Source organism: Glycine max, chromosome 8 (assembly GCF_000004515.6).
Source record: "Glycine max cultivar Williams 82 chromosome 8, Glycine_max_v4.0, whole genome shotgun sequence".
Lineage (NCBI taxonomy): Eukaryota > Viridiplantae > Streptophyta > Magnoliopsida > Fabales > Fabaceae > Glycine > Glycine max.
Genome location: NC_038244.2, coordinates 44,911,501 through 44,938,890, shown reverse-complemented (window position 1 = coordinate 44,938,890; position 27,390 = coordinate 44,911,501). Strand labels below are relative to the sequence as shown.

The following is a 27,390-nucleotide window of genomic DNA, read 5'->3' as shown; positions in this document are numbered from 1 at the left end:
CCTACATATTCAATGATGTGGGGAACCGGTGTACTCCCAATTATTATTAATTACAACTTCTGTTGATTATTATGATTAACATTGAACCTAAAACTGGCAAAATATGAGTGATGGTGTGTAAAAAAAGATCCATAATTACAGGTATAAAATGAGACAATGAACACAACTAAATGCAAAAGTAAAACAAAAAAAAATAGATTCTACATCAATTCTTGCAAAAATTAAGTAGGTGTAACTTTTAACATATCATTTTTGTCAATAAACCAGTGTAGGATGCATCTTAATTCATGAATATGTTCCACACTCTACATCGAATTTGAGAGGAATCAATATTAATTTTCTAGATTCAATATTGATTTTGAATCTGTTAAATATACCTACATTTAATATCGTGTTAAACAACATCAATTTATATCGATGTAGTATGCATTCTACAGGATATAAAAAAGGTTACCTACAGTAGAGTTTGAAGAGACTTGCTTTGAAAATAATTGAGTTAAGTGCCTCAAAAGACAGTCAAAGGAGAGGATACATTAATGATATTTAGTCTATTTGAACATAAAAATTTTAAGCATAATATTTGATACTGTACACATTAATTTATATATCTACCTCAATTTTTATCTTTTTAGCATGTATGCATTTCGAAGATACTTGCAACATTAAAGTAAAAAAAAAAAAAAGAAACAAATGTGGTCCCAAAATTATTGTAGAAATTAAACAATAATAATCCTTCCCATTGATTGTTTGAATGAAGAAAAAATGAAGGGAGAGAAGTTTGAAATTTAATTTGAAAGAAAAATAAAGAAAACAAAATCATAAAAATATTAATTTATTTCAAAAAGTCATTCTTTCCTCCTTTTTATCTTCATTTTCTTTTTAACCAAATAAAAAAAGAGCCTAATTATCCATATTGAGTCTTCGCTTCTCCTAACATATTGTTCGTTATAGTATATAAAAAGCATCTTTATGCTATAATGTTTTATTGATAAAAAAGAAAGCATCTTTATCTTTAATTTCAATTAGGACTGGCCCAAAGGCCAAGCCTTTTAACATTACAAGATTATTGAAACTACAAACTGAAAAAGCAAACTTAATTATTATTGAGCCAAACCACACGGAATTCTAAAGCAAAATATAGAGATGATACCACAATGTTTTAACACAACAATTAATAGTGTTAAAAAGATGTGCGTGGATAATTAATGTTCATACATATTATATCTTTGGATATCCTAATTCGATGTTCATCAGCAATGACGTGAATATATAGGGCATCGTCGTGATGGGGCTGATGGCTTGCAGTTTATATAGCCATTGTTACTGCTACAAGTAGCAGGATGATTAGGGTCCCTGGTCTTATTCGTCTCTGCACATATAACAACATGTATACATCATATTAATAATGATGTTCATTTTGCACATAAACAGGATTGACATGTTTATATAAAGATTAGACCCAGAACTAAAAATAAACTTGTGACAAATATCTGACTCAAGTTTAAACTATAAAATATAAAATATTTAGATAAGGTTCAGTCCAATCTAGCTAGTTCATTTTCACTCCTATCTAACATAAAATTAAACATATAAAAATATATTCAAAATTAATTTCTAAATGTAAAATCAAACCCATACTAAAAAAATTTATCTTGTTACGTTGGATACCACTCACACACATTGACTGACTTTGGAGGATACACACAATTTAGGGAAATTTCCTGGAAATGCAGACATTTATTTAAGGAAATAAAATCCATCGAGACTAGATCTATATATATTTGTCTAATTACTCTTGTTGAACTAAATTTCAAAAATATTATTTTAAAATCATCTTCTCATTATCTCGTCTTTAACTAGTGAAATTTTATATGCATGAAGAGGGTCCCTGGTCTTATATTATAACTTTACGTTCAATCATATTTCTAGTTATGCTGGCCAAAAGAGCACCGAAAGGGATATATTAAATTATAAATATCAAATTTAACTCTGAATATATAATTTTTAATCATGCTCAGCAGAACAGCAGTATTGAATTTTGCTATAAATAATAATTAACTCTTTCATACTTCTATTGCAGGGAAATACATAACTATCATAACAGTTAATTTATTCACTCGTGTTTTGAAATATTTGTCTATAAATACTTAAAAAAGAGAGTCCATTTGACGAGGTATAAAACTATTTTTATTTTTATGAAAATTAAGGCTATCATTTATTTTTATAAAACTATTTTTATTTTTATGCAATCAACCCGGTATAATCCAGTCTGAGTCAGCGAGTTTTAACACAATGAGAAAGAATCAGAAAAAAAGGAAGGTTTGAAGATGAGGAAGATGAAACTAACAAGAGCCTGCTACTGCCTTTCGGACTTGTTTCGTATTTCAATTTAAATTTTCAAGGCTAAATTAGATTAGATTAAGATTTTAAAAGATTATTCGGATATTAAAGATTATTTAGACATGTTATAAATTATTAGATTTTTTTTATAAGAGTTATATGATAGGTTGAGTTTTAATGAATTTATATAATAAGAATTTAAAGCATTTAAAAAAACTTAATAAATTTAAAAGATTTAAAAGTATTATGTGAATTTTTAAAAATATATTTAAAATAATAAAAATTAGTGAAAAAAGTAATAAAAAAATATGAGATTAGGATAAAAAAGTAAAATTAATATTTTTAATCTTTTAATAATAAATTTGATTCCAGCTCTAAGTCTTCTAATACTAATCCCTTTCATAATAAGATCTTTTCATTTTCGCATTTAAAATTATATATTATTTTTTTATTTTTTAATTACTATAATTATTTTATAATCTAATGATATATTTAATTGAGGTGCAATAATAAACATATATAAAAAAAAGGAATGTCAAAAGTTAAAAATTTGTAAGATTTGAGTAAAATTATTTAATAAACGTTTTATAATAAAAAGTTAGATGAAATTCAGCTTAAAAAAATAATCTATTGAAATTTATAGATTTTTTAATATTAAATTTTTTTTAAGTTATAAAAAATCATAATTAAATACCATTTATTTTGTTACATTACTTAAAAAATCTTAATTAAATATCACAAAACTTATTAATTTATACCATTTAAAAATCTTAATTAAATACCACAAAAATTAATAATTTATACCATTTAAAAATATTAATTAAATATTACAACACTTTTCATTAAAAAAAATATTTTAAAATTCTAATTCAATACTGTCCTTAATTTTGAAAATGTAGAAATGTGATGGCACCGGTGGACACTGCCCCAATATCCACAGGTTTCAAAATTCCAGCTCTCAATACAATATATTAATATAATATAATAAATATATTTTTTGACCGATTATATAATTAATACTATAATACTACTAATTTAATAATATGCATACAAAACAAATAAAAAAAATTTATAATCAATAAAAAACCTAAAACGTGTACATATAGAATAATATATGTATGTATTTAATATACTTGAACATAATTTATATATATATATATATATATATATATTAAATAATATAATATATAATCTATTAAATAAGCTTTAATTTATAACAATTATATTTATAGAAAAAATATATCATTATTATTTCAATTATATAAGTATATAGAAAGAAAATATCAAAATACACATATATAACTTTGATAATTATTACATCATTCTATAACTTTCAATTAAATAATATTTTTTAAAACGCACCGTTGGATTAAAAATTTCTTTCATATATGTCACATATGTAAAATTTCGTACTAATCCAAAATCATTTTTTACCTCTTTCATTTAAATTAAAATCAACATAATATAAATATTTTAAAATATACTAAAATATGTATCATTTGATTATCTTTTTCTTGTTTCTTAATTTTGACAAAATTTGATATAAACGATATTGGTAATAAGCAGATATAATTCAACGATTGGATCAATAAAAATTACATTCTATATCAAGTTATTAAAATGGTGTAATAATTGATAAAACTATACCCATATAATTTGGTCTATTTTCATATATAAAATATTTAATATTATATCAGGTCAAGAAAGTCAATTAATAATTCATTGAGTCAATCCCAATCTAATAGTACTTCAAGTCAATGATCTGTCTAAGTATGATAACATGAAGAATATAAAAAGTTTCATATAGTAATCTAGTCATAATACACTATATACGGTAAGTTTGTTGGCTTTTAAAATAATTATATTAAAATAATTCAAACAATAATTTATTATTGAATGATAATGTAAAATTATTTATCTTATCCATGCATAAACTAATATAAAATTCAAATTCATAAAAGATTTAATCAAAATATATATTCGTTATAATCATCTTTTTTTCTTCTGAATATTAAGGGCTAGAGCCCCAAGAGAATTATAATAATCTTAGTTATTATATTTTCTGTATTATTATGAATTAAAAAATAAAATAAAAAATTTAACGACATTTCAACGGAAAAAGAAACATGGGTTGTCACGTGGTATTTGTCTATGTGAAAAAAAAAATCTTTTATAATAATAATAAATTGATATAATTGACAACTGAGAATCGGTGGTTTATTGATTTGATTATACTTATTTAAAAATATTAAAATTTGTAAATGGCTAAAGTTCACTTGATTGATTTGATTATATCCAATTTGCTACATTAAGGGCCAATTCATCTAAGAACCATTATTACTATGAATTAACTGCACAAGGAGTTACATGATTTTGGGGTGCGAAATCCCCACGGATTGTATTTAGTTAGTGGCCACTGCACTTCCACAAAGCAAAAACCAAAAGACTCTACACAAGGGTCCTGAACTCCGATCCAATTGAATACCGATCCAAAACAATTTTCACGAGAAAACTAGATGAATATTCCCTCTAACAACTTCCTTAATAGATTTTCTATTGTCTCATACTTTATGTAAACTCATCCTTCATCCTCTATTTTGATTCTTATGAATAAAAAAGAATATTAAACTCTCCCAATCTTATTAATGATCTTTGAAAAACTTCAATTAGATATAGCTAGCCAGACTCTTCGGTCTTCCCCAGAAAATTTATGTTTCATAATGCAGTTTCCTATATATAGCATCGAAGCCTCATTTCTGTAATTCCTTTTGAGTGCTTTTGGACGCTGGGAATGACTTCAAAACTCAACCATAGAGATGATGGCTCTAATGGGGATAGTGCATCAAAGCCAATCCACTTTTTGAGGATCATGCACCCTGACAATCTTCTGCAAGGAAAGCTAGTAAGCATACGCGGTTCCTTTTTTAATATCATACTCTCTGTTCACCTTACATGCTACTAGTAACTAAATTGTCAAATGAGACAAACAAAGATTGGTTCACTTGGTAAGACTTAGATTCATTTTTCTTCCATTTCTTCTATTTCTTAGCTTTTGAAAAAATAAATCAAATAATAGGAAGTAACATTTATTTTCTCAAAAGTTTAGTAATAGAAGAAATGAATAGGATCCAAAGCCCAACTATGTGGGTTCGAATTTCGCTGTCGATGTGAGAACCTTGTTGGCTCTGGAAGCATCCAATAAAGAGCTCCTACAACCTAAGTTATCTAAATTTTTAGTCAGAAAAAAATAGTAAGCGGGCTTATTGATGCATATAGCCAAAATTAGAATCTGCTAACACATACTTTATACTATATTTACTAATCTTGATCTGCACAACAGAGGCTTCCAGCAGAGTTTGTAAACAAATATGGAAAACACTTATCCAACACAATGTTTCTTAAGCTTCCAAACGGTGCAGAATGGAGAGTAAATTTGGAGAAACGTGATGGTAGAGTTTGGTTTCAAGAAGGTTGGAAAAAGTTTGTGGAGCATCACTCCCTTGCACATGGGCACCTATTGGTTTTCAAATATGATGGAACATTCCATTTTCATGTACTCATCTTTGATCCTAGTGCCAATGAAATAGACTACCCTGTTAACAAAGCAAATCACAAAAGGGTCAGAATTAGTAGTGAAGAAATTCAACCTCCCACGACGTGCAAAACAAGTGGAAATAAGAGGAGTAATTCCAATTTGCAGGACAATGCCTTTCATCAGAAAGTCAGAGACCACAAAGGCATGGTTCTAGATTCCTAATGTATTTATCTAACTGTGTGCTATAAAGAATTTAGTTTTTCTAATGTTTAATAATTTTCCCTCTTTTAGGTAGGTACGAAAGTCCAAGTGAAGGGAAAAGAAACATGGAAGCTGCTGGGAGTATTTCCTTCACAGTGAGAATGAAATCAAGCTCTAAGCAGCACATGGTATGTCCTCAAACTAAGCAAATCATATAATGTTTGTTCAATTTCATGAATTTAATATCTGAGGTGAAAAATGCATATTATCCAGTATCTTCCAAAGGACTCACTGAAGGGATACATCAAAGGTGGTGAACAATATGTCAAGCTTCTGGTTGGGGAGAGATCATGGAGGGTTAAATTGGTCCATTACAAAAATCGATCTTCATGTTTCTTTAGTGCAAATTGGCCAGCTTTTGCAAGGGAAAACGATTTAAAAGAAGGAGATGCTTGCTGGTTCCAACTCCTAAACAGTAGTGATGACATAGTGATGAATGTTACCATTTCTAGAGAGGGACACTAACCTTATGCAGTTCAATTTTTTTTTTTTCATTTAACTTTAATTTTCTTTTGTTGCTATGAAAGCCTTAAGCAACATTGTTTTGGAAAGGGTAATTGTTTTATATATATATATATATATATATATATAAAATCTAAATGACAAGGCTGTTTTTTTCTTCAGATTACAGAAGAGACTAGAGTATGAACTAATTATTGTGAAATTAAGATAAGCACTACTAGAAATAATGTTATGATTTTCTTTTATTCTAAACGTGCTTTATCATTCTTCATATGCAAGTGGAAATTCTAAACCTTTAAGACATCAAATTGTTCCTTCTCATTTCTTAAAAGCATTGCATGCATTTCACTCTCTTCTATCTATCCCTTTTCTGATGAAATACTTGTGTATGTTTGAATTACGGTTTCATCAAGTTGAACATCAACCATTGTGAGAGAGGAGAAGAGTTTATGATAATCGCGCATTGGAAAGTAAGATTTGACTAGAACAAAAAGGCTCTTAATCTGTCAAGGTGCAGCCAAGAAGTATGTAACATTCAAGTATTTTGTACTTCATTCAAGTGTGTATGCAAGCTTGATTACGTAACATTCTTAACTTGCATAGGGAACATTACGTACTGACTCATTAGTAACATGCTCATGTAATGTCCAACTCCTTGGATTATGTAACCTTACATCTCCTTCAACTAAAAAAAGTTAATTCGCGCAACTCCTCGGCATGTGGCCAATTCTTGCAATTCTTTTAGCATTTCCTCCATTGAGAAAGACGATGTAGTCTAAAGAAAATTATTTATTCACAATGTCTGTAAAGATCTTGCATTCTGCATCATGTATTTCGCAAATAGCCGCTCATACTCCATGACCAAAAAGGGAAAATTCCTAAATTGGTCAAAAATATAATTTAACCTATATTTATCTATATTTTTCCAAATCATGACTTGTGTGATGCATGGATATATTTTTGGAATGGTTATATTTTGACAAAAAAATAATTAAAACATTCAATCAACAACTCATTTTTTTTCCTCTTCCTATCACATAATTTCATCCATACTTGCTACACGAATGATAGATGACTACATGGGAGGATCTCATATTTTTAATGTTTATGAAAATAAATTTCTGAGTCACTATTAAGCTCTTTTTTCATATATTACATTTAATATATTTAATTGATAAATTTTAATTCGTAATTAATGTCACATAGCACTGCAATTTAAATCCCAAAATGCCCTCAATTTTAAGAAATTTTGGAGTTCTTTAGAAAAATATCTTTATTTCTTTGAAAAGATCAATGAGCGTTCAAAAATAATCAAGATGGTGGTTTCTTACTGCAGTTAATTTCCTATAACTCCCATTATGTTTGGCAGTTCTAAATAAAACTTAAAGCTAATACAAATAGCATCAAATTGCTCGTTTATGTTATTTCTGGGTGCTGTTGGACGCTAGGAATGACTTCACAGCTTGACGATGGAGATGGCTCCTACGGTTACAGTGCAACAAAGCCAATCCACTTTTTCAGGATCATGCTCCATGAGAACCTTCTGCAAGGAAATCTAGTAATTATATATGGATCCTTTTTGAAGATCATTTTATTTATCTTACATGCTACTAGTCTAAAAAATAATGCTACATTCTCAACATCCATACAATTGGTAACTAAATTGTCAAATGGGTATTGGGAATTTTATTCACTATAGCACAAATTAGAATATGATAACACATGCTTTATATTTATTAATCTGGATCATTTATATTTTATATGGTTCCTTTTTGAAGATCACACTCTCAATTTATCTTACATGCTACTAGCTAGTCTAAAAAATTATGCTACATTCTAAACATCCATGCAATTCGTAACTAAGCAGTCAAATGGGTATTATGAATTTTACTGATAATATAGCCAAAATTAGAATATGCTAACACATACTTTATATTTTATATTTATTAATCTGGATCTGCACAACAGAGGCTTCCGGAGAAGTTTGTGAGGAAATATGGAAATCACTTATCCAACTCAATGCTTCTTAAGCTTCCAAACGGTATAGAATGGAAGGTAAATTTGGAGAAACGTGATGGTAGTGTTTGGTTTCAAGAAGGTTGGAAAGACTTTGCAGAGTATTACTCTCTGGCCAATGGGCACCTATTGGGTTTTAGATACGATGGAACATCCCATTTTCATGTATTCATCTGTGATATGAGTACCATGGAAATAGAGTACCCTGTCAACAAAGCAAATCACAAAAGACCAAGCATTAATAGTGAAGAAAGTCAACCACATAAGACACAGAAAACAGATGAAAATATGAACAAGAGTAATTCCAATTTGCAGGACACTGACATTCATAAAGAAGCCAGAGACCACAAAGGCAAGATTCTAGATTCCTAATGTATTTATTTAATTGTCAGATTTTTAGCCACAGAATTAGAAGAATTATTATAAAGAATTTAGCTTTTCTTATGGTTGATAATTTTCCCTCTTTTAGGTAAGGGAAACATGGAAGGGTCATCCATTAGTAACTGTGGAAATCATGAAGCAGCTGGAAATACTTCATTCACCGTGATAATGAAATCAAGCTACGTAAGTAAGCGGATCATGGTATGATTTCAAACTAAGCAATCATATAAGAGAATATAGTGTATACCTATGAAGCACCGACACCGACACGGACACCGGACACGACACGGACACGGACACGTGGATACCTGTAATGTCCAAAATATAGAACGTAATACGGGTGTCGTGTCGGTGTCGGACACTGACACGGACGCGTGTCGGACACCGGACACGGCAAAGGGCTGAAGTGTCCGTGCTTCATAGGTGTATACATTTGAGACTCTCATCCAATCAAAATCTACATAAATTTAATGACTTTTATAATACTTACCTTAAAAGTCATGTAAAATATGATTTTCTGACCGATGATAATGTAAAATTATTTACAATCAAAGTACATATAAATTTGGTTTATCATATTTTTGTTCAATCTCGAATCAAAATCTGAGAGGTGAAAAATGCATATCATGCAGTATCTGCCAAAGAGCCCACTGAAGCGCTATACCAAATCTGGTGAACAATATGTCAAGCTTTTGGTTGGGGACAGATCATGGAGGGTTAAAGTGACCTATTGTCGAAATAAAACATTGAGTTACTTTACTGGAGATTGGCTAGTTTTTGCAAAGGAAAATGATTTAAAAGAAGGAGATGCTTGCTTGTTCCAACTTCTAAGCAATGGTGATGGCATCGTGATGAAGGTTTCTATTTCCAGACGGGTTTAAGCCGTAAGAGGACAATAACCTAATGCAGTTCAGTGCTTCTTTTTTTTTTAACTCTATTTTTATTTTATTGCTTTGAAAGCTTTAAGCAACCTTGTTGGAAATGGTAATTGTTGTTTTCTTTTAAATCACAAGGCTGTTTCTTTCTTCAGATTATGTAGCCAATTGTGAATTGGAGTTCAGCATGAAAAATGGGATTTGACTGAAACAATCATGCTCTTAATCTGTCCTAAGCAAAATGATTATGACGAAACCTATATTAAAACACCTAACAAAATATGATGGTTATTTCATTTTTTTTTATCTCCTATCTCAAGTTCCCAAGGATCCTATTTCTGAGGTTTATTAACTAGACAGTAAAAGATGATACTATAATATTGATTTTGATTAGGAAAAATTAAAATTGGTTAGTAAAAAAAATTGATTTTATTATGTAAAATTGATGCAATATGTTCATTTAACCGTATATTGGGGTTACACATATTAATAATTTGGGATCACACCAATTTGTGTTAACTAATAAATGACAATTAGAAATACATTTACTATTTTTCTTTGAATTTTATTTTAAATTTTGAGTTTTTAATACACTTAGAATTACTAAAAGATATTGTCTCTTTTTCTTTTTTTTTTTGGGGGGGGGGGGGGGGATTTTGACTTATTTTTACTACTTTATATGATAAATAAATAAAGATAAAGTTAAGTATAATGCATTGTCCTAATTCATGAGAATGCCTTTAATTAAGTCTGCCAATATTCATGTGTTGCCCTATCTTCCTCCACACCGGGCTCTACCTCTTGGGTGATAGGGTGGCCGGGTGGGGTTGGTAGTCTTGCAATGTCCATTTCCCGGAGCCTCTGGAGGAAGCTTCCGGTGGGTGGCAGGCAGAGCTCCAGGGGGAACACATTGGCCCTCTTGTGGAGGAATCTGAGTAAACTTCAATTCCAAATAAAAAAAGCTGCCATAAGCAGCATAGGCATATCCAAACTAACTACATCATATTACTAAGTAGATTAATCGTATTAACTACTATAATAACAAACAGGGTATAAAAAAAATGTTACCTTCCATTCTTCCTAACCATTGTATCAGCATCCACGTGTCATACCCTGTTTGTTATCTGATCTCGCACCTAGAAAGTTGCAGCACAAGAATATGTTACACAAAATATGTATGTAAACAAAGGTCATTCACCAATGATAACTATCAAACCCATTCAAAGTCATCTTTTTTTCCCAAGGCACAGCATAATCAAACCAAATCATTCAAATTGTAATGGATAAATCCTTTAAGTTCCAATAACCAAACCACAAACTATTATTTGTCTAGCTAACTTATGAGGAAACTTCTTAAGAGAAACTCTAGTAATCTAGTATACTGAAATCCCTAAACTCATTCAACAAAACTGTTTCAGAAAAATTCCATAAACTTTCAATTTCAAACCTCACAATCTTCCAAAAATCAAATGGTAACAATTGGGAAAACCAGATTGCAGCTGAACTCAATCAATCATGTAGGAGATTACGACTCTCACAAGCAACCAAATAGCAATGAGAAGCAACCACATACCTAAATAAATCCCAAAAACAAAATCAATCAAAAGCTACTCAATTGTGGCATAAATACCTGATAGAGGCAGTAGAAGACATGGCAAAGAAATGCAGTGAAAGAAGTGAGCAGCAATGATTATGCATTATTCAACCTGACAATGGCAACCATGGATTCATCAAGTGCCACTCTCATTTGTGGTGAGACTGGACATTAGTTAAAAATTGTAATTTCAAAGTTGATAAATGTATTTTTCTCCAAACAATTTACACAACAACCTCACATAAAGTTGGAAAGATTGATGCACTTGGAATCAGCTTCAAAATAAGCTCTTTTAGAGCCTCTTCAAAAGCTATAAGCTGATATATAATTTTTTTCCAAATGCAATTTTTGAATAATAACAGCACTTGATCTAGTAGAAGCTTAAAGAAGCTCTTATGAGCTTGTATCCAAGCAGGTTCAAAGACCAGCTAAGTGAAAAGCAAAAAAGAGGATCTATTGTAAGAGCTTCTGATCAACATGCTTGTTCAAAAGTGCCAATCCTTAGAACGCCAATATTTTCTTGCATTTTCAGGGGAACAGGCATGTTTGAAGCAAGCAACCTGTTACTTAGTTTACTATACACTAGCTTGCTTGGGCAAAACCCCTTGTGCAAAGCCTCCTCCATAACAAGAACAAAATTTTCCAGTTGTCCCACATTGCAAAGACCACTGATGATGTACTCATAAACTTCCAAATCTGAAATGGAAACACTATCTTATGGGGAGACACTTTGTTATCGAGACTGATCAAAGGAGTTTGAAATTCCTGACAGACGAGAGGCTCTTTACTGAGGAGAAGTTTAAGTGGGTTGTGAAGCTCATTGGATTAGATTTTGAGATCCAATTCAAGTTAGGCAAGGAAAAATCCAATCGCCGATGCTTTCTCTAGAAAGATTATGTATGTTGTTGTTTCTGTAATCCAGTTAGCTGATTCTGAGGACCATTATTTCATGAAGTGCAATCTAACTTGTCCCCTCAATAAATAAAAGGCACATTATTTCTTCTATTTTTTTATGTTGATTTCTTCTAACTTGTCCCCTCAATCTAACTTGCCGTTTGGTGCATTCTTTTTACTTGAAAGAGTTTCTGAGATTAACAATAGAAAGTAAAATTTCGTATATGCTCTTGAAACTGTCCATCGGATGGGGCTAAATATCGGTCTCCCCACAATTATTGCTTCCCTCAGATTTAAATTCAAATAAATTAAAATCATGAAAAATCTTACAAATAAATGCTTCGATATTTAGAAGCAACTGCTTCCTACCACTTTCATGAAAAACAAACAAATGATGACTAGGATGAAAAGAACATATAATTTTGGTTATGAAACTATAAACCTCCATGACTATCTTCATCATCTTCTAGACTCCCCCAATCTTACCAAATTAAAAATAAATTGCAGATTCGATTCATCGTCATGCACTTCCTATAATTTTTGTTCATCTTTAGGGCCTTTTATTTTCAATTTTTATGATCAGTATTTCAATTGTTCTATAAATGTTTTAGCTGTAATTTCTTACCGCAATACATAAATCATCATCTATGTTGAAGGAAAGGTCGGTTTATATATATATATATATATATATATATATATATATATATATATATATATATATATATATATATATATATAAATTTGGTTTTATTTGTGTTTTTTATCAGCAGATAATGTGGTTTATTTCAATTGTATATTTTTTTAGACGAGTTTCTTGCATTTGGGTCATCTGAACTTTCTCAACACTTTTTTTTATTTTTGGCAATACTTTCCCAACACTTGGTAACGCCATTTCCTACTTATTTTATTATATATTTTACTTTGACGATAGCGAAGTACTTTCTTGTGTAGCGTAAAACCAAACGGGCTATAGTTGTTTTCCAAGAAAATGTGGTGATATTTTACTTGACTTTCATCTCCATGTTAAGGAGAGGATATATTAAATTTCTATGGAAATATTCTTAAGTTATGACATCCCAATCAGGAACATAGATTTTCACTTTCATTTTCTCCTTCTTCCATTTGAAAAGTTCCTATACATGTTAAATCCCAACCACATGTTTTTCAATTCACCTAATCAAAAACCTTGAAAGAGACACCACTCAAGTATAAAGCTCACAAACTTGAATTGAGAATCACGAGTATATATGCTTGATCATGGCGTTGTTTGGTTGGTGTCATTTTCCAAAGAACGTGGGAGGGAATAGCTTACGCCAGTTTGACCACTAGGAGTGAGTAAATCGAACTCTCCAGTGATAAATGTGTGATCTTTCTTGAAAATAGGACGTCTAAGTTCCACATATCCACAGTAATCCACTTCATTTACCTCAGCATCCTTTTTGAATGAAGAAACAGCAACCTGAACTCCTTCCCCTGTAAAATGTTTAACTCAGTTACATTTCAAATCTAAGTAAAATATTAGAAATTTACAACTACTCACATATTCTATTTAATTAATTAAGTTAAATTCTCATTTATTTTAAATTATTTTTGCTGATTATTAGTGTAAGCACGGTAAAAAAAGGAAAAAAAATAATTAAATAATCCATACACCAACATATTATAGAGTTATTATAATATCATCTAATGGTAAATTTGATTAATGTTTTATGTAAAAAAAAAAAAAGTTTAATTAGTTTACAATAACTACTTTGTTATTACCATGATTTTTTATTATTTGACGTTATATTTTATTTTACTAATATTGCATAGAAATTAAATTCAAAACAATAAACTACAACTAAAAAGTGCCTTTTCAGATATCTAAACCTAGAAATTCAACATTATAAAACTGATTTTTCTAAAATAGACAGGAATTGATATTTTTTACCATGTGTAACAAGCAGCAAGTTCTCAGTAGGATATTTATCTGCAAGGTCCTTAATTAACTGCTGATATCTTGCCCCTGCTTGCAGAACTGATTCTTCCCACTGGGGCAACTGAATTTTATGAGGCAAAAGTGTTATCATGGATGCATATTTTAAAATTATTATATTAATTTGAAGACCCCTATACCTCTTTATACACCCTTTCTACATTTTTATCCACTATTTCAGCTGGAAGCATGGCTTCACACACTGCTACATCAAACCCCATATTTCCATCTTTAGGGGCCACATTGGGACGTATAGCCTTGCTGTTCATCATTTCACACAATCCATACTCAACAGAGACCTGCAGTTTAGAAAATCAAACAAATTTGCAAACTTGTAAGTTGTAACCTTTCCAGACAAAGGAAGACAATAAATACTAAACTAACTAGAACTAGAAATCATGTTACAATCCTCCAATATTTTAATTGTTACAAACAAGCCTGGTAAATTTTGTTTAATTGTCACAATTAAATCTATTTTATCAAATTTTTTAATCTAAAATTTCCAACTTCTCATCTTTTTTTCTTTCTAATTTTTATCTAAGATTTCCAATTTCTAACCTATTACCAATATAAAGTTATCTTTATTTTGAATTTCTTAATTTTCTTTCTTGATTTAGTCGTTATTTTAGCCTCTAATATTACTGTTCCAGTTCTTATAAAACTAACGACTTTTGATATAAATCCTTCTTATATTAAAATAATTGTATTTTAATCTTCATCGTTTAAAAATACTAAACTTGTTTTTAAATTTTTTATTAATCAGTGATAACAGAGACACGAAATAAAATAACATAAAAATTAGAGACTAAATTATTTTTTAAAAAGAGAATCTAAATAAAAATCTAATATTATAAAGCTTAAAGGCCAATAAATTATTTAAACCATTAAATTTCACACGGTGAAAAAAAAAATCCAAAACTGAATCAAACCATGAAATAAAATTTTAAAAAAAAAACGTTTTTTTGTCATGAGTTTTATATATTTTCGATATGTACGGATTTGACTCGGTGTTGAACATTCTTTTTGACTTTGCTTAAAGAAAGAGTTGAGAATAAGACAATCTGACCTTGACTTCGAAAGGCTTAACGGCAACACCATCGCCGGCGACGGTGCCACCACGACCCTCATCGGAGAAAGACGCCACGAGTTCCCCGGCGGTCTGGAGGCAGCGGAGGAACGGCGAAACGAAGACTCGCCCGATCGGAAGCCCGACACTCTCCCGGAGCCTCCGACCCGTTTCGAACGCCCGTTTTCTACCTGCCTCTGCCAGCGGCGGGTCCCACGGCCGCGCCGCCGTCATCACCCACGACGGCTCGAAGTTGTCCAAACGCTCCCCGTGCCTCATTACGAAGACGTTTTGGTACGAAACGAAGCCCCCCTGCTTTCCTCCTGAACTCATTTTCACCGAACCTACACCACAGACAGAGAGCGTGTTTGGGTTTCTGAATTTATAAGAAAAAATGAAAATTGGGCTTTCCTTATAGAATGTGTTTCTTACTTTCTTTCTTTCTCTACTATTATTAAAGAGATTGGTCATAATCATTACAGTGGTTTGGTTTCGAATTTCCACAGTGAAAGTGTTGCAAACTTACAATTTGGGTTTGTCATTATTTTTCCCAGAAAGAGCACCCGTAGACTAATACGGGTTCGTTATCGTAATCACTGCTGCTAGCTGGCACATCAATTTTTCTACTACAAGTTTTTTTATATTTTCTATGACACAAGATTTTCTTATTTATTAATTACTTTTACAAGATATTTATATATCTATCAGTAATCTACATCCAAATATCTTTTATACCTTGAAGATGCATAGGCAATTTTGTTAAATTTATCAATATAGTTAGTTTTTGTTCTTTTTGGTGAACATATAGTTAGTTTAAGCTAAAAGCTATACATGACAATCCCGACTAGACAATTGTGCTACGTAACGTTACTTAATTAAGGTCATATTCAAATTCAATTGAAAGCTATGGTTTTGCAATACTTTAAATTGATCTTACGTCATTCTCTCTCTATATTATAATAGTAATTCAGATTGAAAACTAATTAAGAGAACGACCAAGAAATAAAAACAACTAATAAGATGAAGCTGGACATGATGACGTACCTGGAGATAATGATCGAAAGCCAGTTTCTTTACACCCCTGAAACAGAATCTTTTGTTCGAAAGAGGGAAATATATAAAATATTACTATATTACAGTAAACAAGTGAGAAAATTAATAATGCAGAAAGAAAATGTGAGATTAGGATTTCGAAAAACCACCTTATAACTTTCCTGCAGAATGGGAGCTTGGTTAGAACAAGTAGAACGAACAGAGAAAAGGCGAAGTAACCGTAACGAAAGCATGATTGATGATGAACAAAGAGGAGAATATAGAAAGAATTTGAATGAGAAAGCGCAAATGGGAATGAAGAGAGAAAGCTGGTACCCCTTCGAATTGTAGAACTATAATAACGAATGAATGAACTTAATTAAATATTTTGAAGAATAGGGTCCAACAAAGAGTTCTGGGAAGGTTCCTCAAGTGCGTTTATAGCTGAAAATTGAAAATGTCAAGAAAATAGTGCTTCCTTCGCTTTTAAAGCTAACCCCAATGTCACTTCATTGACTTTGATTACTTAGTGTGCTACCCGCGCGTATGCATCACTTTCATATTAGATTCATCAATATTACACCTAGGATGGTAAAAGGTAGAGTCTAGGTTGATTCGGTATTTGTCATCCTACCCTTGTTTTAAAAAAAATACCTGTACGTATATGATCCATATTTACATTGATAACAATTTTAATATTTATTTTTTATTTTTTTAAGATATGTATATACTCATATATGTATTTATGACGTTAAATGATTTAAGAAGGAATTATTTTTAAAAGATAGTTTTTTTTCAACTAATAAGTATTGTTTTGTTAATAACTCAACAAGCGAATTGATTTTCATGGAAAAATGAGTGTAAATCACTAATAAATCTCATAATTAATTAGGGATAAAATATAATAATAAAATAGTTTTATATTTCTTATAATTAGGATCAAGAAAATATATATTGCATTTTATTTCTTATATACAAGACCAAATATAGTATTAAAAACAAGCAAATAAATATTTATTTATGAAAACTTAAGTCATAAATAAACATTACATATATAATTATTCAACATTACAAAGATAAATCATTAAATAGGTGTAAATTTATTCTACTAAATGAAGCATCAAACAAAACATTATTTACAATTTGAACTCAATTTTAAAAGAACTTATCAACAAATTCATCAATTTATATATATAAATAAATAATAAGTAATAGTCCAATATTTTTGAATAAAATATAAAACAAATTTCATATAAAGTATGTTAAATTACAATTCACTATTTTATGTTAAATTTTTATTGTTAATCATAAAATTATAAAAATATATGTATAATATAAATTATTTACTTAAAGAAGATATTTTATTTGGTTAATGTTGGATGGAGCGGGATTGGTACTATGGTATCATATTCACATTCATCCCAGCAAAGAATTATAGGTAAATATTCATTTTCAATAAATGAGTAGTATTTTTTAAGGTAATTATAGGATCTAAATCCATCTTGTCATCCCTAATTACACTCATACTTTTTGTAATTTGTGAATTACCCATATACCCTTCCGTTATTTGAACCTGTAAAAAAACTCCTTGATTTTTGTTTTCCACAATACACATATAACACCTTGGTTACTCCTCCCACAAACACTGTTGACACTATAAAAAGAAATACATCAATGCTTATAGTGTGTTTTCTACTAATTGTTTTTTTTACCCTCCATTAATTTTGTTAATGTTTTTTTTTGGTACAGGTTTTTTTACACAGATTAATTTTATTAATGTAGTATTTATATAATATAATGATACTTTACTTATATGGTATTAATTATTATATTATTCAATTTAATGATAATATATGTATATTAAACAGATAATTTTTAATTCAATTTATATATTAACAAGTTATTATTAAATTAAAAGTAATTATAACAAAACTTAACGCTGGCATGTATAATAGTAATGATAATTTATTACATGATTTTTTTTACTAAATTAAAAAGGAGATGCATATATAATTATACTATTTTTTTGTTAATGGTGTTTGATACTTGGTCTGAAACCATTAAGTTTCATGTAAGAATTGATGTTATGAGTTGTTTATAAATACTTTTTTTTATTTTAACTCATTGACATGTTTTTTATAAGAACAAAATCGTGACGATAATTGAACACGTAAGCAAATAATATTTCATGGGACCTTAATTAACTTTTTCATTAAGCCACTTTCTACAAACTGTGCTAATGGCTTAAGGGCTTGTGTACTATTCAAGATCCACTAGATAATAATCATTCATCCCACTTATTCACAACTAGGTAATTTCTCATTCCAATAGATGACACTTTATTATTTTAAATACATGGGTACATAGTAGGTAATAGATCTTCCAACTATACATTAGCTCTTATAATTCACTTACTGAGTTAAATATCATAATTCTTTTTGGAGATATCTACCACCACTCGGAGGAGCTTGACATACCAAGGATAGGTAGAAATGGATTTGGAGAACACTCTAAAATTTGATAAGAACAATACTCCATTAATTTTATTAATATAGTATTTATATACATAAATGCTAATATTTTTCTTATATTATATTTATTGATTTAATAAATGAAATGACATTTTATGTATATTAACCGTATAAGTTTTTTTAATTAATTATATATATACTAGATAAATAAATAGATGGATAGATATATAAGACTTTGACTTGACAAAAATATTTGAAACTTTTTCATTTTAAAAAAAATAATATTTATTTATATTTTATTTTAACTTAAGCACGTTTAAGAATGGCATAAGAAAATATTTTTTTAATTTTGTAAATGATATTAATTATATTATTATTATTATTTACCTTTTCAATTACTTTTAATAAAAAAAATACAATAAAACATCGCTATCAATGGACTTCCAAGAGGACTTTTTAGTGGGATTTGACTTTTTGAAGATAAATCCGACTGAATTGTCATGGAAACAAAAAAGTACTTTGGCTTCATTAATTTCATTTAAATTATTTCCGTTTTTATTCTGTAAGATATAATTAATTTTCCTTGACTGTAAATAGTTTTAGAGTTTAATTCTGATGCATTATGAATATTCAAACTTCTACATTGTTTTTTTTTTTACTTGAAAAACTTTTACATTGTTAATTTAGAATTAACAATTTTCAAACAAGTAGCCAATCATTATTAGATATGGATAGAACTGTGTACTATTTTGTGTAGTGTAATTAAAATCTAAATTTTATTTGAAACACAATGTAAACAATCCGTGGCAGAGACCTACCAAAACCTTTTCGGGATCGAACCAGCCAAATGTATTCGTTCTTTCTTCAACGAAGCAAAACGCTTCATGTAGCTGATGGAATCTTGGTTAATAGCTTCAAAGAGATTGAAGCAGGGCCAATAAGAGCATTGAGAGAGGAAGGAAGTGGGTACCCTATTGTTTATCCAAACTGGATTAGATAGTGTAACAAAAAATTAAAGGGTGTGAATGTTTAAGGTGGTTGGAGAAACAGGTACCTAATTCTGTTCTTTATGTTAGCTTTGGAAGTGGAGGGACACTTTCACAAGACCAATTCAATGAACTAGCTTTGGGGTTGGAGCTAAGTGGTAAGAAATTCTTGTGGGTTGTGAGAGCACCAAGTGAATCACAAAATTCTGTTCACCTTGGTTGTGAAAGTGATAACCCTTTACGGTTCTTACCCGAACGGTTCATTGAGAGGACCAAGGGCAAGGAACACGGTTTGGTGGCTCCTTCATGGGCACCTCAAGTTCAAGTTCTTTCTCATAATGTAACTGGTGGGTTTTTAACTCACTTTGGATGGAACTCTACCCTTGAGAGTATTGTGAATGGTGTGCCTCTAATAGCGTGGCCTTTGTATGCTGAGCAGGGAATGAATGCGGTTATGTTAACTAATGACCTAAAAGTGGCACTAAGGCCGAAGGATAATGAAAAGGGTTTGGTGGAAAGAGAGCAAGTTGCTAAGGTTATAAGGAGACTAATGGAGGATCAAGAAGGAAGGGAAATCGGTGAGAGAATGCAAAATTCGAAAAATGCTGCTGCTGAAACCCAGCAAGAAGAAGGATCATCTACAAAAACTTTGATTCAGTTGGGAGTTTATTTGTTGGGTAAGTAATTAATTAAGAGAATGAATGAGGTCAAATTGTTGACTGTTTGTCCACTACCTGTTTCTCCTAGTTTTTTTTTTTTCCCTTTGAGCTTATATGTATATGTGCTTAATGACAAACTAGAGCGAGGATATTTAAGAGAAAAAATTATCAAATGAGAAACAAAATCTATTCAAAATGATGATTTTTAATAAATTCTAAACAATAATAGAATGAGTGTTAAAAAGAAAGTATGGCTCATATTTCTTGATAAATAAATATACAGGACTTTTACTTGACAAAAGTAATTGAAACTTTTTCATTTTTAATTTTTTTTACTTATCTTTTATTTTAAGCTAAGCACTTTTAAGAATGTCATAAGAAAAATACATTCTTTTTGTAAATTATTATTATTATTATTTACCATTTCAATCACTTTTAATAAAAAAAAATAATCCAATAAAATATGGCATTTACTTAATCTTCCCTATCCAATCCATCAAATATCAATGGACTTCTGTGAGTTTTTTTAGTGGGATATGACTTCTACATGATTGATCTTAATTTTGTCTTTTGGAGATAAACTCCGATTGAATTGTCATGGAAACAAGAAAGTACTTGGGCTTCATTAATTTGCTTTAAATATCGTTGTTCCATTATGTAAGGTATAATCAATTGAGAATAAAAAAAAGGTATACTCAATTTTCTTTGACAATGTATAATCTTAGAGTTTAATTTTGATGCATTGTGAATATAAAAACAACTGCACTGTTAATTCATTAGACATTACATTATATATAATTATAGAAAAGATAAATTAACAATTTTTAATTAAGTAGAAAATCATTATTAAATAAGGATAGAACTAAACATTGTGTTCTATTTGTGTAGATTATTTAAAATCCAAATTTTATTTGAAACATAATATAAATGTTTATTATTCTTTTTTGTGAAGATATCATATTTTTTTTTATGAACTCGTCGATAAGTATTTTAGCTCCATTTTTTTTTTGCAAATACTAAATTAAAATTATCCATGAAATGAATGATCATAGTTCGAAAGGAATAAGAAAAAGATAAATGAATAGATATAATAACAAAAGAGAGATCTTATTTATTTGATTCCACAATGCTGCTACATAAAGTAGCATTCATAAGGATAACATTCATAAGGATAACATTCGAGACGAAGACAAATACTTAACAATGGTAACGACATATGCATTGACCCACTTCGTTGCACACAGGAGATACTTTACTTTTATATCTCCTTACACATTCAGTAAAACAAGTGTCATCACAGTAATCATACAGTTTTATTTCACATGTTTTTGCCTCTATCACTCTAAATGACCCTTCATTTTCTGTGTCAACCACATGAAATATTCAATACCAAACCATGAATGTCAAGCTTAGAAAATTTTCAAAACAAAAGAATTTTAATTGATAACATAAATTAGTGACTTACTTCAATAAATAAAAAGTATGACATACCAATCCCAATGGAAAAAACAAGCATAATGAACAAAACTGAAAAGACCTTCATCTTAATTTGATTTTAGAACACAATGTGCTTTTATATATATATATATATATATATATATATATATATATATATATATATATATATATATATATAATCAATAAGCATATACTATTCTTTAAAGTTTATTTACTAATTTATAATAGGTATTTTGACTTTTTGTTATTTTTTATATATATAATAAATAAGTTTTAATATTCTTTTCAGATTTTTATTAATTTGTAATATATATAATTGACTTTTTGTTACTTTTTATATATAGACAATAATTTAAATATTCTTTAAATTTTTTTTATTAAATTATAATAGATATGTTTGACTTTTCGTCACTTTTTTATTTTGTTATAGTCATATCTTGATTAATACTTTAAATAGGTAAACCCATGTGTTTTTTTTTATATACTGAAAGGTGAATATCCATGTGTTTAATAGCACATATTATTTTATTATATTTAATAAATATGATATTTAATAATATTATTTAAGTAAATTATATTGTAATTTAATAAATATTCTGATAAATATATTGTCGATAAAATTAAATATTCAATGACATAAAAAATATTTTATTTATTAAATATAATATATAATAAAATTGAACTACATAATTAAATATTGAAATGTTGTAATTATTAGAAATCATATATTTATTAGTTTTTTTATTAAATAATATAATTTAAATATGTAAAATATATATTAAGAAACAAAGCTTTTAAATTTGTTATTAACAATTTATTTTAAATAATATTTGTAATTTTTATTTAGATTAAGAATATTAATTGTCAACTCTATTTTTGAAGTTATGATGAAAAAAAAATATATTTAATATTTTTGATAAGTAAGAAATAAAATACAAAGACAACAGAAAACTAGACTCTTAAGAAGACAATGCCTTTAGCATGAGATAGTAAGCACACATAGAAGGCTGTTGGGCAAGAATCCTAGTTCTTGAAATCTTCGGTCTTTGTTGCACTAAGCTTTGCAAGCCAATCAGCACATCCGTTACCTTCACTAATTAAGGGTATGTTTGAGAGAAATAATCCAATTAGCTGAGAGATGAGCACAAATTAAATGCTGTTGAAGGCATTCAGATGGAAATGGAGGTCACTATTGTTGATAAAGAATAGCCTAAGCAACCTGGAGACCATGGCTAATAGCAAACTTGACTTACTATGTACCAATCTGACCACGGATTGTCTTGAAACACCTGGGCATTAGGCGATTTCCATAAGGTCTAGCAAGTAATTAATCACGAACAAAAGACCATGTATCCCAATTGCATTGTTCTTGATCCACAAAGAGAGCGACATCATCCTGAGAGAGGCATTAATCATGATGATCCATGCATGAGGTGGTTCCAAATAGGGTGAGATTGATAGCAATCCTTGAATAAATGAGGAATGGTTTCATATGTTGTTAACCACACTTGAAACAAAAAGGGTTAACAAGAAAATGTCTAGAAGAAATAAAAGCCAGAGGAAGTGTTTTAGATTTTCAGTAAGTGTTAGCTTTCTATACTGATATTCAGGTTGGTAGAACCAATGATGAGCCACCTATACACAGATTTAGCCGTGCAGATACCATTGTTAGAGGGAGCCCAAATGAGGGACTCCCCTTGCTCAGGCCAAATGAGGAAACCATCCTCAAGTCTAAGCATAGCTTTGACCATAGATTCCCACGTATAAGATACACATGGCGACCACTTTCAAATATAAGCATATCTAAACTAATTTTATCTTTTTAATTAGAGCATTCCAAATTTGTTTAATTGTAGTTTAGTTGATACAATTAAATGATACTGTTTTTTTAAGGAACTAAATTAATTTTTCTTCTTTTTGTATTTGAGACCTGCAGAAGTATTAGTCATTACAATACCGCTAGACAATTTGAAAAGGAAAAAAAAATACGTGGATATCCAATGCTACATGACACATTGAAAGAGATAGAGAGTTATATATATATAAAATGTGATACGAAGATAGAAAGAAAAAAAATTAGGAATATTGAAGAGATGTGTAAATTTAGAGGTGTCTAGATTTGAATGTTCAATTCAAAGTTTAATGTAATGTTAAATGCTTAAGTTTGAACTTAAATCAGACTATCTTTCTTTTTCTTCCACGGCAAGACTGTACCACATGGCATCCTACGAGTAAATCTATGTAGTATATTAATCTTCGTGAGATCATCACCATGAAAAGTCACGTATTAATTTTTCCTTTATATATGCTAGCTATAGCCATATAAAACTCCATCAATTAATCCTTCAAAAAATCATCAACCTTCTACCTAGTGATGATACTGATTCCAATGGAGAAGCCAACCCACATAGTGATTGTTCCAAGTCCTGGCTTCAGCCATTTACTTTCACTCATTGAATTTTCCAAAAGGCTAATCCACCACTCCAATGGCTTGCAAGTCACATGCATGATTCCCACACTTGACTCACCCTCTGAACCCTCCCAAGCCATACTTCAAACTCTCCCTTCAACCATTCACTCCATTTTTCTTCCCTCAATCCACTTCAACAAAGAGACACAGACTCCAATAGCAGTCCAAGTTCAACTCGCAGTGACTCACTCTCTTCCCTTTATCCGTGAGGCTTTGAAAACCATAAGTTTAAGCTCAAGGCTAGTTGCCATGTTTGCTGATATGTTCGCAAGTGATGCTCTTATTTGTGCTAAGGAACTCAACTTGTTGTCATTTGTTTACTTTCCATCATCGGCCATGACACTCTCTTTCTGTTTTTATCTACCGAAGTTGGATCAAACATTTCCTTCTGAATTCAAAGACCTTACAGAACCCATAGAAATTCCTGGCTGTGTTCCAATATATGGGAAGGATTTACCAAAACCGGTTCAGGATCGAACCGGCCAAATGTACGAGTTCTTTCTTAAACGATGCAAACAACTCCATGAAACCGATGGGGTCTTGGTTAACAGCTTCAAAGGCATTGAAGAAGGGCCTATAAGAGCATTGGTAGAGGAAGGAAATGGTTACCCAAATGTTTATCCGATTGGACCCATTATGCAAACAGGATTAGGTAATTTAAGAAATGGGTCTGAAAGTTTAAGGTGGTTGGAGAATCAGGTACCAAATTCTGTTCTTTATGTTAGCTTTGGAAGTGGAGGGACACTTTCAAAAGACCAACTCAATGAGCTAGCTTTTGGGTTGGAGCTAAGTGGTGAGAAATTCTTGTGGGTTGTGAGAGCACCGAGTGAGTCAGCCAATTCTTCTTACCTTAATTCTCAAAGTGATGACTCTTTACGATTCTTACCAGAAGGGTTCATTGAGAGGACCAAAGAAGAACAAGGTTTGGTGGTTCCTTCATGGGCACCTCAAGTTCAAGTTCTTGCTCATAAAGCAACTGGTGGGTTTTTAACTCACTGTGGATGGAATTCCACACTTGAGAGTATAATGAATGGTGTACCACTCATAGTGTGGCCACTGTTTGCTGAGCAAAGAATGAATGCAGTTACGCTAACTGATGACCTAAAAGTGGCACTAAGGCCAAAAGCTAACGAAAATGGTTTGGTGGGAAGAGAGGAAGTTGCTAAGGTTGTAAGAAAACTAATTAAGGGTGAAGAAGGCAGAGAAATTGGTGGAAGAATGCAGAAATTGAAGAATGCTGCTGCTGAAGCACTTGAAGAAGAAGGTTCATCTACAAAGACTCTAATTCAGTTTGCAGATAATTTGATTGGCAACTAGGGTCATGCATGTATTGGTAAAGGTCTATTTTCTTTCTAATCTAGTCTACTTGAGATGGTTGTTTACTTGTTTTCAATATCTGTTATCAGTTTATATAATATATGAAATCTGAGATGTGCAAGTACTGTAAGTCTCTGTAATGTTGTAATTTCAGAGTTTTTTTTAAGGCATACTTTCGAAGTTTTAGGAAGCGCAAACTCTTTCATATCATGTGATACTCTCCAATTTCAACATAAAAAATTGTAATAATTTATTTTATTTTTTTTTAAGAATAACTAATAAAATAATCAATTAAATTCATACTTATTAAGAGATGTATCCGAACCCGTAAATCGTAATCAATGTTATAGTTGTTACATATATATTTTGACATTCAAACAAAAAAAAAAAAAACAAATATATTTTGACAGTGATATAGTTATATGTTAATATTATTTTTCTCCTCCAGGCAAAACTGCAAATTCAAGTCTTCTCTATCATTTAGTCAATACACATCACCGCCAACAATGATGTACTCCACGTCTAACCAAAAAAAGAAACAAAATTACATTTTTTGTCTTCCTAGTTATTTTTAATATTAATTTTGGTCCCCCTTAATTATTGACTAATTGTGTTCTCTTATTTTATCCAATCAAGTAATCTTGGTCCCTCATTTAGAAATGAACGTTGATATTCACAAATAAATGTTAACGGTCACGTGTCACGTTCTAATTGGATGATGACTGTGGCATGTCATGATCTGATTAGATGTGAATTTCATGAAAGATGAAATTCATTATTGTTATCATTGGTCAATCAGATCATGACATGTGACACTGTTAATCAACAACATTATTAACATCTAATTTTAGTCTGGGAAACTAAGATTGCGTGAATGAATAAAATAAAAAAATAAAATTCATAAAAAAAATTGGGGACAAAATTAAAAACAAATTGGAAAACCAAATTTGTAATTTTATTTAAAAAAAAAAAACACTCCCTACCTGAACAGGAAAAAACTGACAGCAAATAATGTAATTCTGGTTTAGCCATTTAGGTCATGGCTTATATTTATGACAAATGAGTGCGTCAGCAGCTAACATTTGTTTGGTAACGTTGGAGAGGTATCCAAAGTACATTGGTTAGCCAAAGAATCGCTTCCGTGTCTTCTCCATTTAGCTATCTCAGAATTCGTGTGACTAAGGTTCGTACGACAAAGCAAACATAAAGTATAGAACAAAAAAGTCTTCTGTTTTCAAAATTAAATGAACCATATTATACTTGTAAAATTACTATGTTTTAATTACTAATGAAACTACAGTTAAATTGTACATTAAATCCGTAAAAAAACAGAATACATATTTTAATATTATATAATATACATCATCCGGTTGTTATAAATATAAGGTACAATCAACTAATGCCCACATACTAAGAAATTTAATTAGTTTAGTTGTGAACAATAAATTTATTTTTAATTAGTATTTTTTTAAAGAAAACTATCCTTGTAAGCGAAATTAAAAAATATTAATAAGTTATGTTTTACTACTATCACATGGTTCTAGAACTAATGTTAATGAAAGATATTTTTATAAGAAAATAAATTTATGCATGAAAAG

General features: G+C 29.9%; 4 protein-coding genes and 1 pseudogene across 6 annotated transcripts; 4 read left to right on the top strand and 1 right to left on the bottom strand.

Moving 5' to 3' along the window:
• Positions 1-4,723: 4,723 nt before the first annotated feature.
• On the top strand, positions 4,724-7,261 carry LOC100793986 (B3 domain-containing transcription factor VRN1). The gene is made up of 4 exons (XM_041017687.1): positions 4,724-5,242; positions 5,681-6,077; positions 6,167-6,264; positions 6,350-7,261. The coding sequence occupies exons 1-4, from the start codon at positions 5,132-5,134 to the stop codon at positions 6,599-6,601; spliced, it is 858 nt and encodes a 285-aa protein (XP_040873621.1). The 5' UTR covers positions 4,724-5,131; the 3' UTR covers positions 6,602-7,261.
• A 787-nt stretch (positions 7,262-8,048) lies between these two features.
• On the top strand, positions 8,049-9,876 carry LOC102669906 (B3 domain-containing protein At4g01580). Its single transcript, XM_041017787.1, has 4 exons — positions 8,049-8,156; positions 8,567-8,966; positions 9,084-9,178; positions 9,628-9,876. The coding sequence occupies exons 1-4, from the start codon at positions 8,049-8,051 to the stop codon at positions 9,874-9,876; spliced, it is 852 nt and encodes a 283-aa protein (XP_040873721.1).
• Positions 9,877-13,213: 3,337 nt separating this feature from the next.
• LOC100794512 (uncharacterized) lies at positions 13,214-16,869 on the bottom strand. Of its 3 annotated transcripts, none has more exons than XM_014779468.2 (6): positions 16,602-16,869; positions 16,444-16,480; positions 15,400-15,743; positions 14,474-14,632; positions 14,289-14,397; positions 13,214-13,831 (listed from the first exon to the last, which is right to left on the bottom strand). In XM_014779468.2, exons 1-6 carry the CDS (start codon positions 16,683-16,685, stop codon positions 13,614-13,616), a joined length of 951 nt encoding a protein of 316 aa, XP_014634954.1. In that variant the 5' UTR covers positions 16,686-16,869; the 3' UTR covers positions 13,214-13,613. The 3 variants fall into 3 exon arrangements, with proteins under 3 accessions (XP_014634954.1, XP_006586161.1, XP_040873620.1); XM_006586098.3 differs by having other exon boundaries at positions 16,444-16,492; positions 16,602-16,868; XM_041017686.1 differs by lacking the exons at positions 16,444-16,480; positions 16,602-16,869 and adding an exon at positions 15,832-16,407.
• Positions 16,870-17,810: 941 nt separating this feature from the next.
• LOC100795036 (hydroquinone glucosyltransferase-like) lies at positions 17,811-20,573 on the top strand (annotated as a pseudogene).
• A 3,755-nt stretch (positions 20,574-24,328) lies between these two features.
• Positions 24,329-26,010, top strand: LOC100775732 (hydroquinone glucosyltransferase). The gene has a single exon (XM_003532142.5). The coding sequence runs from the start codon at positions 24,380-24,382 to the stop codon at positions 25,790-25,792; it is 1,413 nt and encodes a 470-aa protein (XP_003532190.2). The 5' UTR covers positions 24,329-24,379; the 3' UTR covers positions 25,793-26,010.
• Positions 26,011-27,390: the final 1,380 nt, after the last annotated feature.

Bases quoted from the DNA above. Each gene is read 5' to 3' on its own strand.
- LOC100775732 (XM_003532142.5), top strand. From the start codon at position 24,380: ATGATACTGATTCCAATGGAGAAGCCAACCCACATAGTGATTGTTCCA.
- LOC102669906 (XM_041017787.1), top strand. From the start codon at position 8,049: ATGACTTCACAGCTTGACGATGGAGATGGCTCCTACGGTTACAGTGCA. The intron at 8,967-9,083 runs GCAAGATTCTAG...TCCCTCTTTTAG, and splicing joins AGAAGCCAGAGACCACAAAG to GTAAGGGAAACATGGAAGGG. The intron at 9,179-9,627 runs GTAAGTAAGCGG...CATATCATGCAG, and splicing joins TGATAATGAAATCAAGCTAC to TATCTGCCAAAGAGCCCACT.
- LOC100793986 (XM_041017687.1), top strand. From the start codon at position 5,132: ATGACTTCAAAACTCAACCATAGAGATGATGGCTCTAATGGGGATAGT. The intron at 5,243-5,680 runs GTAAGCATACGC...TCTGCACAACAG, and splicing joins ATCTTCTGCAAGGAAAGCTA to AGGCTTCCAGCAGAGTTTGT. The intron at 6,265-6,349 runs GTATGTCCTCAA...CATATTATCCAG, and splicing joins CAAGCTCTAAGCAGCACATG to TATCTTCCAAAGGACTCACT.
- LOC100794512 (XM_006586098.3), bottom strand. From the start codon at position 16,685: ATGCTTTCGTTACGGTTACTTCGCCTTTTCTCTGTTCGTTCTACTTGT. The intron at 15,744-16,443 runs GTACGTCATCAT...TCTGTGGTGTAG, and splicing joins CTTTCGATCATTATCTCCAG to GTTCGGTGAAAATGAGTTCA. The intron at 14,633-15,399 runs GTCAGATTGTCT...TCTAAACTGCAG, and splicing joins TTAAGCCTTTCGAAGTCAAG to GTCTCTGTTGAGTATGGATT.